Source organism: Eschrichtius robustus, chromosome 1, assembly GCF_028021215.1.
Source record: "Eschrichtius robustus isolate mEscRob2 chromosome 1, mEscRob2.pri, whole genome shotgun sequence".
In the NCBI taxonomy this organism is placed as follows: domain Eukaryota; kingdom Metazoa; phylum Chordata; class Mammalia; order Artiodactyla; family Eschrichtiidae; genus Eschrichtius; species Eschrichtius robustus.
In genome coordinates this window covers 176775253-176793943 of record NC_090824.1, presented here as the reverse complement: position 1 = coordinate 176793943, position 18691 = coordinate 176775253, and the positions used below count along the sequence as shown (strand labels likewise).

The 18691-nt window shown below is 38.6% G+C and overlaps 1 protein-coding gene across 1 annotated transcript in view; it reads left to right on the top strand.

Annotated features, from left to right (window-relative positions):
• The window catches only part of KIN (Kin17 DNA and RNA binding protein), a 35899-nt gene extending 18387 nt beyond the window's left edge, over positions 1-17512 (top strand). The window contains exons 8-13 of the mRNA XM_068538372.1: positions 4030-4159; positions 6106-6156; positions 10934-11002; positions 12123-12222; positions 13688-13788; positions 17287-17512. Of these exons, the coding sequence (XP_068394473.1) occupies positions 4030-4159; positions 6106-6156; positions 10934-11002; positions 12123-12222; positions 13688-13788; positions 17287-17349 (514 nt within the window). The 3' untranslated portion in view covers positions 17350-17512. The remainder of the gene's footprint in view (positions 1-4029; positions 4160-6105; positions 6157-10933; positions 11003-12122; positions 12223-13687; positions 13789-17286) is intronic.
• Positions 17513-18691: the final 1179 nt, after the last annotated feature.

Here is an 18691-nt window from a genome sequence, read left to right as displayed (position 1 = left end):
GTGGTTTTTTACTTTGCTCCTTCATCTGCTGTATATTTCTCTGTCTTCTCATTTTGCTTAACTTACTGTGTTTGGGGTGTCCTTTTCACAGGCTGCAGATTCGTAGTTCCCGTTGTTTTTGGTGTCTGCGCGCAGTGGGTAAGGTTGGCTCAGTGGCTTGTGTAGGCTTCCTGGTGGAGGCGACTGGTGCCTGTGTAGTGGTGGATGAGGCTGGATCTTGTCTTTTGGTGGGCAGGACTGTATCCGGTGGTGTGTTTTGAGGTGTCTGTGAACTTAGTATGATTTTAGGCAGCCTCTCTGCTAATGGGTGGGGTTGTGTTCCTGTCTTTCTAGTTGTTTGGCATGGCGTGCTGGTCGTTGAGTTGAGCTGGGTCTTAGCGTTGAGACAGAGATGTCTGGGAGAGCTCTTGACTATAGATATTACGTGGGGCCGGGAGGTCTCTAGTGGACCAAAGTCCTGAACTTGGCTCTCCTACCTCAGAGGCTCAGACCTGACACCCAACCGGAACATCAAGACCCTGTCAGCCACATGCTGTCTTTGGTTTTCCATCTCTAGACACAGCCTGGCCTCCACACACCTCCGCGTCTCCAGGAAGGCTTGGCACAAATGCCCACTCCAGTTACTGAAAGCAGAATCCTAGGGCTGTTCTAGAAGCCTTCCGTTCCATTTCCAGTCTGTTACTGTTCATTTCCTGCCTTGATTTTAACCTCATTTGACCCTGTCTCAATCTCTCACCTTTCTACTAGAATCTTTTTTTGGGGAGGAGGGGCATTATTGTTACAGCAGCTGGTGTAAGATTAAATATCATACAAAGCAAAGCTGGAAACAAATTGGCTATTTTCTTTTGCGTTTTAATTTCATGTTCAGAAGTGAGATTGATGTTTAATTTTCTTTTCTGTGCTCCTGGTGATAGTAAACTCTTAAAATGATTTGTATACATATTCTCTTTTGACTACTCTAAATAGTGTTTTAAAGACGGGATCATCACTTCTTGAAAGGTAAAAGTTTTCTGTAAGATATTGTGCTGGTGTCTTTTGCAGGTGAAGGAATAGTTTTTACTGATTCAGTTTCTTTTTGGTCATTAGTATATTCAGTTTTTCAACTTAATCTTGTGTCAATTTTGATCATTTGTATAATTTTTGTTTTTCTAGAATATTCTTTTCAACTAGGTATTCAAATTTATTATGTTTTATTAATCTTTTAGAATACTGTCCTTCATCATGTCTCATCAACTTTCTTTATATTTTTCATTTGTTCATTTTAGCTCCAAGAGATTCTGTTTTTTTAATTAATTAATTTATTTATTTATTTTTGGCTGTGTTGGATCTTCATTGCTGCGCGCGGGGGCTACTCTTCGTTGTGGTGCATGGGCTTCTCATTGTGGTGGCTTCTCTTGTTGTGTAGCACGGGCTCTAGGTGCACAGGCTTCCGTAGTTGTGGCATGCCGGCTCAGTAGTTGTGGCGCATGGGCTTAGTTGTTCCGCAGCACATGGGATCTTCCCGGACCAGGGATCAAACCCGTGTTCCCTATGTTGGCAGGCAGATTCTTAACCACTGTGCCACCAGGGAAGTCCCTCTAAGAGATTCTTGATATCACAAGCAGAAAGGATCTTTCTGAACGTCAAATCTTCCCATGTCTTTCTCTTGTTAAAGACCATCAGCAATTTAAGCCATCGTCTATATGATAACCTCTAGTTATGTTTACAGGTGTACCACCTGCCATCTGCACCGCAGCTCCGCTAAGCCATTTGTCTCCTAAGCACTCTGTGGTCTCACCCTCGCTTGCATCTACTGCTCTTTCTCCCGGAATGCCCTCCGTATCTGTTCTCCCACTACATCATGAGATCTTGATGGGCTATTCTGTTCATCTTTTTATTTCCAATGATTCTCACATTTTAATCATTTAGTAATGCTGAATACATTTTCTAAATAGAAAACTTTATTTTTCCTATTCAGTTTAATTTTTTTGTGTGGTGAAATATACATAACATAAGATGGTCCATTTTAACCATTTTTAAGTATACAATTCAGTGGCATTAAGTAGACTCACATTGTTGTGCACCCATCGCCGGTATCCATCTCCAAATCTTTTCATCATCCAAAACTGAAACTCTGAACCCACTAAAAAATAACTCCCCACTACACTTCCCCTTAGCCCCTGGTTACCTCTGTTCTACTCTTCTGTCTTTATGAATTTGACTACCTCATTTGAGTGGAATCATACAGTGTTTGTCCTTTTGTGTCTGGCTTCTTTCACTTAGCATAAGCTCTTCAGGGTTTATCCATGTTGTGGCATGGATCAGAATTTCGTTCCTTTTTAATCTGAATAATAATACCCCACTGTATATATAGACACATTTTGTTTTCCTAGTGATTATAGTAGGAAATAGGTGGTTTGTGAACATGTAAGGAAGAGGTAATTACTAGACCCCAAAATAGCCACATAATCCTAACTGCCCTTCTGCTGGGATTATTAGTGCCTATTTATATAGACATATTGGGGTTGTTTATGAACTGGAATTATTGCTAAATAATTCCTAGCTCAAAGTACATTTAAATCTAAAGAATATTTATTTTGAGTAGCACATTGAAGAGTTTATCTTTATTTGGACTTAATCTGTTCACAACCAATGTATATTATTTACAGTTGTCACAAACCTTAGAACTTAAAAGTATGTCAGAGGATTGAATTATGGGACAAAACCTAGTAAGTGAAATGTTGCAAGGGTAAATTTTAAAGCCTTCCAGTTAGATAAAGAGAGAATGGCTTCCATGAAGACAGGGTGGGGGAGTCCTGACCTGCAGCCTCCCCATATAAGAAGCAGGGATTTCAGTTGACTGCAGGCTCCACTGGGAGTCCTGACAGTCATCTGGCTGCTAATAAAGCTAGTGCTGCCTTTAAATGCCTTAAGGAAAAGGTCCAAAGAGTGGAAAATATTAACCCTACTGTATTTTCTATTAATCATACTTTTTTTCTTGTTTCCATGGTAGCTTTGCGCAAATATGTGTTCTTTGTATTTTACAAGTATGACAAATCAAATAACTAGACTGATAATATTCAGTGAGTCAGCAAATATTAATGGAGCATCTATTTTATCTGAGTCACAAGATAGTTACTGCTACTTTACGGGGGAAAAAAAAATATATATATATATATATATATGTGGCTATATATATTCTCTCCCCTACTGTGAGAGAGGAGTCACGTATACAAATGGTTATATACCAGGTGGAGTGGGAAGCCTGCCCCAAAGTGCTATGGCGGTTCAAAAACGACAAATTCCAAGAAGCCTCATGAAGAATGGATCTTAAAGAAGTTCAGCAAATGGAGATCAATGGAGAGACTATTTTAGGTATAAAAGAGGCATGTGCAGATTTGCAAAAGCTTGAAGCACAGGACATGGCTCAGTCAACAGCAAATTGTTCAGAATGACAAGTATACATAATACATCAGGGATGGCATTCTGGGGCCTGTGGTGACAATTTTATCATGGCACTCAGGAATTTAGAATGTACACTGATGACGTTAGGCAATTGGGAACGATAAAAAAATTTCTAATTGAATGTTGAGATCTTTGCTTTAAAGAAATAGAACTGATAACGATGTGCTGGACTTCTACCAGCTGTTTTACAAACATCTCACTTAATCCTGCCGGTCGAGCTACAGTTGGGTCACATTACTATCCCCATTTATATGTGAAGAAATGAGACTTAGAAAAGTTAATTGCTCAAGGTCCCAGCAGAAGTAGGATCAGACCCTGGTGGCCCCAACCCTGAAGCCAATGCTGTCATCCGTCACTCAGCCACACTGATAGAGTGGCACTAACTGAAGGTGGGAGGGACAGGAAGGGTTCCATGTTCTCATGGTGCTGCCAGTCTGTAGGTGATAGACACGCCCTTCGTAGTTTTGACTAATCTGTTGGAAACTAACCATATAACAGATTTCTTCTCTGTTGTTCCTTTTGCACATTATAAAGCCTACGTCTTTGCACAGTTTTTGTTAACAGCACGGTTCCTCTTCCCATCAGTTCTTTGGGACCAAGTGCTCTGAAGACAATAGGGAACGCAGCATCGGTGAAACGGAAGGAATCTTCCCAGAGCTCAGCTCAGTCAAAAGAAAAGAAGAAGAAGAAATCTGCACTCGATGAAATCATGGAGGTACGCTTTATGAACTGCTTGTCAACTCTAGCTGTTTGGGGAATGATGTGATTCCAACCAAGGAAAGTTAAATAGTTTCACCAATTATGAGATTAATATAAAGTGAGAAAAATGTGCTCATACCAGGTTAGGAAAAAAGAGCCTAGATGTAATTCCATCTGAATGGAGCTGGAACCTCCTTAGATAGGTTTATTTTCTTGCCTCAAGTGCTATCTTCAAAACACTCCATGAAATTATGGTCAATAGAGTTAGTTTAGGAGAACCTCAGTGGTAATTGAAGCCAGAAATGAAAGCTCTGCTCACCTTTGGTGGCTTCGTGAAATTGGCATCCTCCATGGATGCCCCCACCAACCTGGGCTCTCGTGTTGCCTCTGATTTCCACTTACCACCTCCTAGCCGGGAGAGAAAGCTCTGACATATTTTTAATTTGATTTAACCTGATGGCCAAGTTTATACGATGAATCATTGAAAACCTATGATTATCTGGATCTAGGGCTATACTTTTGCTCTAAATTTACCTGAAATTCTAGAGCCGTTCTGCAGAAGGTTCTTAATATATTCCTAAATATTCCTTTCTCCCTTCCAACACATCACCTTCCCTTATCAATAAATCTATGAAATAAGTAGAAAAGGTGAAGACAAAGAATAAATGGATACAAGAAGCTAACGTTTTTCCCCGTAACATCATTTCCTCTGGTCTCCTCATCCCTTTTCTTCATTTGTGAAGGAATGGGGGTAACTGTTTGGTCTTCCCTGTTACTGAGTCCTCACACAATGCGGGACAGTTAGAAAAGCTTAAAGTATAGCATAACGTGTGTACGCTGTGAGATGTAGTCACTCCATCATTCAGCAGATACTGAGTTGCTGTTATGTGCTGGGCATCATGTGAGGTCCTGCATGTGTAGAGTAGGGAGAAAAACACAGTCCCTGCATGTCATGTAGCTTTCACCCTAGTGAAGGAGGCATTCCACGACCAAGTGAACCAGTGGATAAGTAATTACAAAATGCTATGTGCTGAGGAGGTCTGAGGGCAGGGAGTGGGGAGATAGCTTGTTCCCCCGCTAGGGCAGGGGAGGTCTGTAGTTCAGCATCCAAAGGGAAGATCCAGGTGGCTAGAGCATGGTAAGCACAAGAGTGGTGACATTTGAGGTTGGAGAGAGAAACAGGGGCAACACCACAGAGGTCTTATAAGCCATTTTGAATTTAATTCAAAGTAAAATGGAAAGCCAGATCTACCTGCTTAGAATATAACCATGCCAAGTTTAGAATACTTTTTGTTCATATTGGAAAGTTGGAGGAACTAAGATGAGGTTTTGAATCAACCAAAGAGCGACATTGTTCAGTCCCTTTGAAAGTAGGTACTTAGGGTTAACTGAGCAGGTGAGAAAGAAAAAGGTGTGAGATACAGCCAGGTCGGCTGGTCAGCACGTTTTCCTTTTGGTCACCCTTTCATTTACTTCTCTCCTGGTTGTGTTTTTCTTCCCCTCCATTCACAAGCTTTATTATCCTTATCAAACAGGGAAGCTCCTCTTTGCCATCAAACTGTATACCCAACTATGCTGTGCTAAATTGGTCTGTAAGAGTTATGTTTTTACCCCCTGAAAACATCGCCTGTTTTCCAGCTCATGACAGTCCAGGGGAGGAAGCAGGGATAGGGCAGAGTAATGCTGGCAGGTGGCGTTGCAGTATTGACCCAATAGAGGTTGTTTGCGTTTATCTTCTTGGTCAGTTGACTTGCCTATCACTTATTTTCTTAAATCCAAGTTGCTTTTTTTTTTCAATCAAAAACTAATTGCAAAAAAGGTTTGTGTTTATCTGAGCTTGCAAATTATATCGATCTTCTGTGAAGTGTGTTTTATGGTGTTCTTTTGCTAAATGGAATGTTATTTGAAATAAATTGAGGATTTTAAAGAGGTAATTTTATGAATGTCTCATGCGTCCTCTAGATTGAAGAGGAGAAGAAAAGAGCTGCCCGAACAGATTACTGGCTCCAGCCTGTACGTATCCCGCTGGGGCTTCTTACTTCTAAATGTGCTTTTAAGCGAATGATTTAAATAGCATTTGGTATAAATGGCTAAATGTTTTAAATATCTGTAAATTCTATAGATAGATTTATAACTTTAATGACTTGTCTTTGCATCTACTCTGTAAGTATTGGTTGTATTGTTATTAGAGGGTTACTTCATGTTCATGGACCAGTAATGCTTCTTGAGTTTCATGCCAGATTTGTGTATGGACACCTTGAATTTAAGCCTGGAATTATTTTCAATTTTTGCTATAAGAATACCCAGTTAGGTACTTTGTTGTAAAAACAGCATTTTTTTTTTTTTCTTTAACATCTTTATTGGAGTATAATTGCTTTACAATGGTGTGTTAGTTTCTGCTTTATAACAAAGTGAATCAGCTATACATATACATATATCCCCATATCTCTTCCCTCTTGCGTCTCCCTCCCTATCCCACCCCTCTAGGTGGCCACAAAGCACCGAGCTGATCTCCCTGTGCCATGTGGCTGCTTCCCACTAGCTATCGATTTTACGTTTGGTAGTGTATATATGTCCATGCCACTCTCTCACTTTGTCCCAGCTTACCCTTCCCCCTCCCCGTGTCCCTAAGTCCATTCTCTAGTAGGTCTGTGTCTTTATTCCCATCCTGCCCCTAGATTCCTCATAACCACTTTTTTTTTTTTTTTTTTTTTAGATTCCATATATATGTGTTAGTATACGGTATTGTTTTTCTCTTTCTGACTTACTTCACTCTAGGTCCATCCACCTCACTACAAATAACTCAATTTCGTTTCTTTTTATGGCTGAGTAATATTCGATTGTATATAAGTGCCACATCTTCTCTTATCCATTCATCTGTCAGTGGACACTTAGGTTGCTTCCATGTCCTGGCTGTTGTAAATAGAGCTGCAATGAACATTGTGGTACATGACTCTTTTTGAATTATGGTTTTCTCAGGGTATATGCTTAGTAGTGGGATTGCTGGGTCATATGGTAGTTCTATTTTTAGTTTTTTAAGGAACCTCCATACTGTGCTCCATAGTGGCTGTATCAATATACATTCCCACCAACAGTGCAAGAGGGTTCCCTTTTCTAAAAACAGGTTTTAATTATATACGTTCAAGGAAAGATTTGTTTTTTATTATTGCTTCTTCTTTCTTTTTTCATTTTTCCTTAATCTAATTTACTAAAGTCTTTAAAAAATTTTTTTTATTGAAGGAAAGATTCTTTAAATTCTGTAGTGCTTTCCAGTTTTCAAAAGTTTCACACACATGATTTCATGTAAGCCTGTAATAACTATTTTTCCCCTCATCCCTTTATTGCCCCTCTCCACTTCCCTATCCCCATTGGTAACCACTAATTTGTTCTCTATATTTGTGAGTCTGCTTCTTTTTTGTTTTATTCACTAGTTTGTTGTATTTTTTAGATTCCACATATAAACGATATCATAGTTTTTGTCTTTCTCTGACTTATTTCACTTTATTTCTTGTTCTTTTAAGATAACAATTGCATAATAATTTTTAAACATTTCAGTACTTTAAATATTTTTTATTTATTGCTGCTCGATTTTGAACTTACTGGAATATGAAGTTTTCATAAAACCTTCAGGGTATCTTAGTTATCCTTAAAGAAGCTGGCTTGATCAATAACACGAGAGTGAAAAGTAGTTATTTGGGTAATTTCTGATTTGAAAATTTCTGATTTATTATTATTATTAATAATAATCTGGAAGATCAAAAAGCATAAAGTTCTAATTTAAATCTTCATAGTTATTCCCTCACTAGCTTAAAAATAATTTTGTTTCCATGTCTTAGTTTATGTCCTTTTACAGTGGGAAACATTTGCCTGGTGATCACATGAAAGATCATGAAATAAGTTATGTAAAATGAAAATCCTTGCTGTATTAAATAGAAAATAAGTGCTTCATAAACCAGCCAGAGAAAGACAAATATCACATGATATCGCTTATATGTGGAATCTAAAAAAAAAAAAAAGATACAAATGAGCTTCTTTACAAAACAGAAATAGACCCACTGACATGGAAAACAAACTTATGGTTACCAAAGGGGAAAGGAAGGGGGTAGGGAGGGGGTAAATTAGGAGTTTGGGATTATCAGTTACACACTATTACGTATAAAACAGATAACCAACAAGGACCTACTGTATAGCACAGGGAACTATACTCAATATTTTTTAATAACCTATAAGGGAAAAGAATCTGAAAAAGAATAGATATACATATAACTGAATCACTGTGGTGTACACCTGAAACTAACACAACATTGTAAATCAACTATACTTCAATTTAAAAATATATATATTAAAAAAAGTGCTTCATATGAATTATTTCAGGTGATTCTCGTATCAGCCCTACAAGGTAATTACTGTTATTATTCCCTTTTTATAGGTGAGAAAACTGAGGTATAGATTATTTGAGTAATTCCCCCAAGGCCATTTAGAAAGTGGTGAGCTAGGATTTCCCTGGCAGTCAGATTCACTAGGTTGTACTCTGCCCTGATAAACAGTACTTCCTGGGATGCATTAGTCTCCCTTACTTCCGTCTCTGAGTAGAAGTTTGGGTCAGGATTAGAAAAGGAAGGACCTAGAGAGAGGCAACCATCTATGAATTATTTTGTTTGCTTTCCCTGTCGGAGTAGCTAGCATTTGATATTAATAGTTTCATATATTGTTTATGAACGTGTAATCAAGAATTTTGCTTAGAGCAGTAGTTCTTAAACAGAGCACAATTCAAAAAAATTTAGACCATTTCTTTCTAAGATATATATGCTTCAATACTACCACTATCCAGTCTCCTGGGGTGAAATGGCTATTTTCACTAACCGCCTAGGTGGTTCTCATGTTTAGAATCACGTTTGTTCAGAACCATTGGTTTAAAGGAAAAAGAAAACAAACCAAAAGCAAAAAAAAAAAAAAGCAAAGCATTTTTAGTTAGTCCAAAAGTTCTCTTCCCATTGACAATACTTTTTTTTTTAAGATTTTTTTTAACGTGGACCATTTTTAAAGTCTTTATTGAACTCCTTACAGTATTGCTTCTGTTTTATGCCCTGGTTTTTTGGCCACAAGGCATGTGGGATCTTACCTCCCCAACCAGGAACTGAACCCGCACCCCCTGCATTGGAAGGCGAAGTCTTTAACCACTGGGCCGCCAGGGAAGTCCCTGCATTGACAATACTTTCAATAAAATTTTATTTTCAGTTTGATAATCTTCTGGTATAGTAAATTATTCAGATTTTCTTCCTAGTTCCTCTTGGAGAATGTTACATTAAAAGTGAAGATCAGCCAACAGGGATCCAATGACTCAGCGTGTGGTCTCATTTTGAAATGGGCAGTATGTGTGTTAAAATAACCAGCAGCCCACAGAGATGGATTGGAGAGCTTTAGTTTTTAAACTCAGAAAAGAAAGTTTTGACAGATGTGCTATGAGCAAGTGTCAATAGTACAATGAAGTAATGAATTACGTTTAAATTATAAGTGTGTGTACCCATGAGGGCCTTGAGAAATTTAGCCCAGAAATCAGAGAAGCTGTTGGTATTATTATATGGCTTCATTGAGAAAGTCTTAATAGAATACTGGCTTAAGAATAAGAACATTCAAGCCTTCTCTTAAACATATTTTTCTGCTGTTAAATATTCTCCCCCAAAGTCCTTACTAGGTTTTTGTTAATGTAATGTTTAGCCTGGCTTATTGAAGTACTTGTGACCATCTAGTACTTCTGCTGTATCCACTTGAAGTAGCAAATACAGAATTGCTGTAGTGAATCTGGAATTAAGTCAGGTGATTTAATTTTCATCGTCAGCCGTTAGCTAATCGAACTCAGGAAAACAATGATAAAGAAGCAAACTCAGAAGGCATTAATAAGAAATAAACTCATGGGGCTTCCCTGGTGGCGCAGTGGTTAAGGATCCGCCTGCCAATGCAGGGGACACGGGTTCGATCCCTGGTCCGGGAAGATCCCACATGCCACGGAGCAACTAAGCCCGTGTGCCACAACTAGTGAAGCCAGTGAGCCACAACTACTGAAGCCCGCGCCTAGAGCCCGTGCTCTGCAACAAGAGAAGCCACCACAATGAGAAGCCCGCGCGCAGCAACAAAGACCCAATGCAGCCAAAAATAAATCAATAAATAAATTTATAAAAAAAAAAAAAACAAAAACAGAAAGAAACTCAGATTTCTCTCCCGTTGAGAACTAGATGCTCAGCAGAGCGATGCTTTCAGCTGGAGGTGGTCTGGAGGAGTCCAGTCTTATCAAAAAGCCAGAGCAACATCGTGAGACAAGAGCATTGTGGAAAGTGCTGTGCTTTAGCTCGAAGCCTCCGTTTCTTGCAGTTCCCAGTGAGACTCTTGCTCTCTGAGTTTTTTTGTCAGCGGTGAACGTCAACATAAAACATCCTTGGCATTTTTTCTTCCTTGAATGGAGAGAAAGAAAGAAGCTGTCTCTGAAAGACCTGGATTAATAGAGTTGAGATTGGTGGATGAAAGTCTTAGATTTCAGGAAACCTTCACTATGGAAATCAGCCATGAGATATGCGTTTTTTTCCTCTTGGTAACCAACTGTGTTGAATAAAAAGAGACAACTAAGGAAATGATCTGCCATCGTTGGGAAGGCCTCCAACTCCAGAATGTCTTATTTAGCAAAGCAGTTAACATTTTACTATGATTTTTGGTGGAAATGTTTAAAATGAAGGATCAAAAGGGGAAAGATAATTTATATCATTCCTTCCATCTTTATTTTTTTCTTATTTTCCAGGAAATTGTAGTGAAAATTATAACCAAAAAACTTGGAGAGAAATATCATAAGAAAAAGGGGATTGTTAAGGTAAGAACATGAAGTTATGATGGAATTTGGGGAAGGAGCTGGTGTGTGGCTGAGTAAAGCCATTTTGATATTCCTTAAAAATCACGTCCTGGTAACAGAAGCAGTGTGTCTAAGGTTCCTGCTGGGTCCATGAAAGGAAGGCTGACTTCACAATGGTTGGAGAAATGTTTCATTTCCAGCCATAGTTTATACTTAATTTAGGTCCACTTTCTTGCTAGAGCAAATGGTATGTATGAAATCCCACTTAAAAAAATTCAGTGAGCGCACCTTGCTAGTAAGTAAGGTACATTCCCTTTGTTAATGACGGGCAATGTGATAGTGGCCCAGAGTTCCAAGGAGGACTTCCTTGTGGTTTGCCTGAGAGACTTATCTTTTGATTGCTCTAGGATTTTAAAATGTAAAAATCAATGCTCCAGTCTTTTTCTTTCTGTCTTTCTTTTTTTTTTTTTTTTAAAGAATTTTATTTATTTATGGCTGTGTTGGGTCTTCGTTTCTGTGCGAGGGCTCTCTCTGATTGCGGCAAGCGGGGGCCACTCTTCATCGCGGTGCGCGGGCCTCTCGCTATCGCGGCCTCTCTTGTTGCGGAGCACAGGCTCCAGACGCGCAGGCTCAGTAGTTGTGGCTCACGGGCCCAGTTGCTCCGCGGCACGCGGGATCCTCCCAGACCAGGGCTCGAACCCGTGTCCCCTGCATTGGCAGGCAGATTCTCAACCACTGCGTCACCAGGGAAGTCCCAGTCTTTTTCTCTCTTTTGCTTTTCCGAAGTATAGTTTCATGCTAGCACCCAGCCTTGTGCGTGTATAAGTTGCCCTCCTACTGTACTTGAAATGACACAGAATTATCCCTCTCATTGTATTTCTTAAAGTCTTATTCTAAGATCACCAGCCTTTTCTTTCCAGATGAAAACCTTAACTAAGCTTTGAATTGAATTCTTTAAGAACCATAGCCTGAGGTCATATATGGCATCTAGAAAATAAACTCCATTGATACAAGGAGTTACTCTTAAAACAAGTTACTCTTACCTTTTGGTTAGAATTTCATTGTTTACATTTATTTCTGTCCTTTGGACTTTGTGTTCACATCTCTCTTCTGTTATAAAAGTGTTGGTTTTACATGGCAGGAAGTAATTGACAATTACACAGCTGTCGTGAAGATGATTGATTCTGGAGACAAGCTGAAACTTGACCAGACTCATTTAGAAACAGTAATTCCAGCACCAGGTAAATCTTTTTGCAGACCATTTAATATACCATCGAAATAAGTGATTCCATTCTTAAAACCTTAGTTTTTGACGTTACTTGATAGTTCTGGGTATGAGTTTCCTTTTTAGAAACATGTAATTGCCAGTATAACTGATCCCAGTTTGACTTGGTGAGGTGGTAGTTTACCAGTCCTCTGAGAAAGCTATTTTGTGGCGTAAATAAATTTTCCCTTTCTAGAATCTTTGTTTTCTTTCCAGATGCAAATCACAGACATATCCGGATAAAATCAATCATATTAGGATTATTATTAATATACTTGTTTAGCTATTTGAGATGGTAGAGTAAAAGTCAGTATTATTTTGCATTTTCTTTTCCTTAATTGTCTTACACATATCTAGTATAAATGCTTCTGTAGTTAGGTTGTTTGCCTCTGACCCAGACTCTTCATGGTGGTATCATTGCTGGCACAGTGATAATGTTAGTCTCTAGTCTCCTGTATTCTTTCTCCCTAAGATAAAATTCATTTTATGGATTAGAAATTGTGGACTTTTTTTTCAGCTTCAGTAAGATGTAATTGACATAAACTGCATCTGTATAAAGTATATAATTTGATGTTTTCAACACATGCATACTCCCGTGAAAACCATCCTTACAATCAAGTTAGCAAATGTGTCCATCACCCCCCAAAGTTTCCTGTTTCCTTTATAATCCTTCGCTCCCTGCTCTGTCTCCCGTGTCCCCCACGCAACCACCAATCTGCTTTCTGTGACTATAGATTAGCTCATATTTTCCTACAATTTTATATAAATAAAATCATACCACATGTCCTGTGTCTCTGTCTGGCTTCTTTCACTAAGTGCATCATTTTGGATTCATTCACGTTGTTGTGTGCATCTATACTTTATTCCTTTTTATTGCCAAGTATTTCATTATGTGGATGTTCCAGTTTCTTTATCCAGTCACTTACTGATGGACATTGGGGCTGTTTACAGCTCTTGGCCATTACAGACAAAACTGCTATATGAACATTCACATACAGATCTTTGTATGGATATGTGATTTCTGTTGAGAAAATTCTTAGAGATAGAATGGCTCAACCAAATAGCAGGCATATATTTACGCTTTTATGAAACTAGCAACCATCTTATGAGTTTAAAAAGAGAGAAATTAAAAGTAAGCTGAATTTTTTCTGATTACTTCTGGGCTCTGGGCATCTCCTCCAAGAACCTTATACTCCTTGGTATAAAATTAAAACATCTCTTGACAAATAAGTAGAAAAAATGATGAGTCTTGTAATGTTATAGTAATCAAAGTATCTACAAACTGTACTTTAGAATCATACAGATATTAAATGATTAAGAACTTCTAAGAGAATAGTTTTGTTTTCTACTACGTTGATTCAGTGTAATTGCATTTGGCTGTAAGAAAGTAGAAGAAAGTGGCCATTTTCTTTTTATTAAGTGTTAACCCTTTTCTGTTATAGGAAAAAGAATTCTCGTTTTAAATGGAGGCTACAGAGGAAATGAAGGTACCCTAGAATCCATCAATGAGAAGACTTTTTCAGCTACTATAGTCATTGAAACCGTAAGTATAGTTTACACAAAGACAGAAATTTCAAAATGCTTTTAAAATGTGCTGTGGTTTTTTTTATTGGATTGGTGTTTTAAGTTTGGGTTTTCTGTTTGCCTTCTCTCCTATTTGGAAATCTGTAAGCTTATTTTCTCTAATGACTGACATTACTAAAGCATTTTATTTTCTGATTACAAAAGAAATTCCTTATGTGTCTTAATCTGTTCAGGCTGCTATAACAAAATACCATAGACTGGGGTGGCTTTAGAAACAACAGAAATTTACTTCTCACATTTGTGGAGGCTGGAAGTCCAAGATCAAGGCCCAGGCAGATTCGGTGTCTGCTGAAGGCCTGTTTCCTGGTTAATGTGTCCTCACATGGTGGGAGGGGAAAGGGAGCTCTCTGGGATCCCTTTTTAAGGGCACTAATCCATTCTCAAGGGCTCTGCCCTCATGACCTAATCACTTCCCAAAGACCCCACCTCCTAATACCATCACATTTTGAATGTATTGAATGAATTTTGACAGGGACACAAACATTCAGTCTCTAGCAGCTCTCTTGGATAAAAGCTGAAAAATACAATTTAATATAAATAATTTTTAAAATTGCCCGTAAACCTCCAGGCAAATGATAACCTCCATTAATATTTTGGTCTGTTTTTTTCAGTCTTTGTATTTTATAAAATTGTATATATTACACATAGTTTTGTATCCCAGTTTTTTTCCCCCACATCTAACATAAAATTCAATCTGCCGTAGTAGTGTGATTAGTGGGGAATGTATAGTCAGAGTTAATGGGGGAAAAGCCACAGAGTTCAATAATATTTTTTAATGTCCTTCTTTCTTTCATAAAGGATTTAAGGTAGGAGAGATCAATAAAGTAATTAATTTTAAGAAATCTGACATTTAAGTAAAATTGCTCGTTGACTTAGAACTGATGGTCCACTGACAGGTCTGTGCATGAGGCTGAGTGAGACCTGAGCTGTCTTCAGAAGGAAGGGTCTGAAACATGTTTTTTCCTAACTGCCTGATTCTTTTTAGATCCCTGCGCTACTGCACCGTGTATCTTTATCTCTAAACGAGAGGCTTTTTCATCTCCAGTACAGGAAGTTTTAGTGTTTGGGGGAATAATCAACTTCCTGAAGAGTCTGATGAAAGTTTTGGGCTCTCTGCAAGAAACTGCACATAAACTGCCAAATTTTATGTGTTCCCTTTAAGGAGTTCTTAGGTCCCCTGAGCCCACCTATGAACTGGTTTGAGAATATGTGTTTCAGGAAAGCTTTCTAGAAAAACCATTTAGGTTCTTATTTGAAAGAAATCACATTTCAGTAAATTAAGCATTTTTTCCCTGTCCTTGAAAATACTAACCTAATCACCAACTAACATAAACTCTAAGGGGAAAAAAAGGAACAGGGAATGTCACCTGTCAGTAGGGAATTTATTAATCTGACTACATGAACAGATTGAAGCTCTTTTTTAAATCAGTTTTTTTTTTTTTCCTGATTCAATCAGCATAAGATCGTGGAAACTCTCATATTTCCTTGGCAGGTTGAATCTCCTCCACTTTCTAGTTTCCTAATACTATCCAACTTAGATCTCGCTTCACGTTTTCATCTAAGGGAAACAGAACGACTGAGTACTGTTGAGGATATTCTAGGTTCCATCCACACCTTTGGTTTCCAGTCTGTATGATTTTCGAGAGCTGCTTTCTTCCCGGCCTTGCTGTGAACCCATAGCTCCATCTTCCCCTCTAATGCTTTCATTGCTCTCAGAGCCGGACCGAGATAGAACCTCGGAGGTGATCGCAGGGAAAGCCTTTCTGGTTGATTGCAAAGCAGCGTGTACTCTTGGGAGAGGAAACCCACATGCAAATTTTTTGTTTTTTCCTTCTTTTGCAGCCTGCCTCCATTAAAAATATCTGTGTTGGTTTGTGCATGTCGGTCAGCTTGCCTCTACGTCCGCATGTTTTCTCCAAGTCAATGCCCTGAAAAACATGAACTTTTCGAGTGGTTTCTCCTTTTTTTATTATTTGTGGCATCTTAAATTTTAGTATCAGTATCATAAGATTTGAAATTTACACATTTATTAAGCAGATTTCTTAAATAGCTCACAAATTGTTCAAAACCAGCCGCAGCTTTTTAGCTACTTGCCTAGTTAACCCAAGTCTGGCCCCCTTCTTTATCCCTTGCTTGGCCTTCTTATCACAGAAGTGTGATTGACCTTCGACCTTTAAACTTGATAATGAAAGAGTCAAGCTGGGTCATGCTTTATCTGGGAACTTATTTCCTTTATATGTAATCGTTATAGTACATTAAAAGGAAGACATTTTAAAAGCATTTTTTAAAGGAATCTAAGAAATGCTGAAATCTCAGCCCAGGGGTAGAGTCTTCGTCATCATTTTCTATTTCGCAGTGGAGAGGAGCAACTTTTAAACTTTAACCGAAAGATTTAATAATAAGAGTTAAGAGTTATTGAGCTCATATGCATATTATGTTCCAGATGTTATTCTGAGCACTTTATATGCGCTAACTCATTTATATTTCTCAGCAAGCCAGTAATGTAGGTACTGTTACTGTTCCCCACTAGGGGATAATGGGGCACTGAGGGGTTTTGTCACCTGCTGAGGGTGGGGTTTGAACTTGGGCAGTCTGGGTCCAGAGCTCATATTCTTAGCCTCTGTGTTCCCAGGCTGTATCAGCTTTTATGACAGGTATCATCTTTCATTAATCCAGTTTTCTTTCCCCTTTCCCTTTTTGTTGGATATGAAGGGAAGAAGAAAACATATTTCAGGTTAGACTCATTTTCTGCAATAAGACCAGCCTGTCACAGCTAAACTAGACAAATATGTTTGAGTATGAGGATTTGTATTGCTTAAAATAATATTTGTTATTTAAAAAAAAACCCAGCTGATAATGGCACAAACATGATAGACATTAACTTCTCATTTTGAAGTCCAGAACAGGTCTTCTGAATCAGGGAATGGCTCTTTTCTTAGGGGTGATTTGTGAGCCCAGGGTCCTTCTGACTTGTGGCTCTACCACCTTCAGCCGGGGCTTTGACAGCTGCCATGTCTGTGTGCTTGAGGCAGGCCGCGGGGAGCGTGACGGGTTGCCTGTGGAGGGGAGCATGGCCTGGGCCTGGAAGTGGCCCGCGTCACTTCTGTTCCCTTCCTTGGGCCGGAGCTCCATCTCACGGCCATACCTGACCACAGGAGGAGCCAGGAAGTGTGACTTTATCCAGGAAGCAGAGGAGATACTGACCAGCTAGCCAGGCTCTGCCACAGGGTCTAGAGATTAACACATGCCACATAGCACTGAAGAAAATACGGCCAGTTCTTGATGAGGATGCCGTAGAATACTTTAAAAATTCACAGATGTGTGGAACTGTTAGCTACCTTAATGGTATCTTAGCGATGTGAAAAAGGCAAATTTGGATCCAGAAGTGTGTGTCCTTTTCTTGTCTTGTAAGTACATGTGTGTTCTTAACCTCTTCTTCAATTATTTTAATTTGTAGGGCCCTTTAAAAGGACGCAGAGTTGAAGGAATTCAATACGAAGACATTTCTAAACTTGCCTGAGTTTGAAAACTTGTTAACAGCACATTAAAATCTTAAAGCATCAAATTGGTGTTCACGAAGGCATTACAAGACTCTACTGTGTTAGGGTGTTTCTTTTGTGTGAAACAAAAGGATTTATTTAAATATTACTGTACAGTTGTTTAGCTAAACTTATAGAAATATCTAATTATATCTCATGAATTATCAAAATTATGTAATTTTGTCTTTGTTATTTTTTTTTCCTTTGTAATATTTCCTTGATGATTTTTTATCTTCATTAAAAGAACATTATTGTAAAGTGTTTTATATAGGACAATTTAGAATCATACAGTTAGAGGAAATCCTTCATATACTCTAAATTTCTATTTTCATCAGTAAAGTAGTAAAGTTGAACTGTAAATATAATTGCATTTTAAAGAGTCAAACTATAAATAGAATAGCAGCTTTATTGAGATATAATTCACACACCATACAATTTCACCCGTTTAAAGTGGACATTTCAGTGGTTTTTAGAATACTTACAAAGTTGTGCAAGCACCACCACTATCTAATTTGAAACATTTTCATCACCCCCGAAAGTAACCCTGTATCCATAGTCACTCCTAACTCCCCCTCTCTCCCCAGCCCCTGGCAACTACTAATCTACTTTCCATCTCTGTGTATTTGTCTGTTTTGGACATTTCATATAAATGGAATCACATGATATGCGGTCTTTTATGACCAGCTTCTTTCATACAGCATGTTTTCAAGGGTTATCCACGTTGTAGCACGGATCACTATCTCATTCCTTTTCATTGAACAATTATCCATCATATGGGTATACCACATTTCTAAAAAACTATTCATCAGTTGCTGGACTTGGGTTGTTTCCGCTTTGAGGCAATTATGAATAATGCTGCTGTGAACATTCGTGTACAAGATTTTGTGTGAACGTACGTTTTCAGATCTTAGGATTGGAGTCAAGAGTCATACTGTAACTTACTCATGTTATACCATGTTTAACATTTGAAGAGCTGCCAGGCTGTGTTCCAAAGTGGCCACACCATTTTACAATCCCACTAGCAATGGTGAGCTATCCATTTTTAAATAAGTAGGGCAGCATATTATGAAGGGATACAAAAGACAGGAAACCCACCTCACAGTTGCTTATGGAAAAAAAAAAAAGGAAGTTTATAGTTCATATAACTGCGAAGGAGCAGACCCTCGATTCAAGTGAGATTCAGGGTGCAAGCAGTCCAGATTCAGGGCTGGGTCCCTGTCATCTCTGGCTTCTGTGTTGGGTTCATTCGCAGGTACTTTTCAAAACAGCAAGATGACTGCCAGCGTCTCCAGCCTCCAGGTTTACATCTTACCCTTCTGTCAC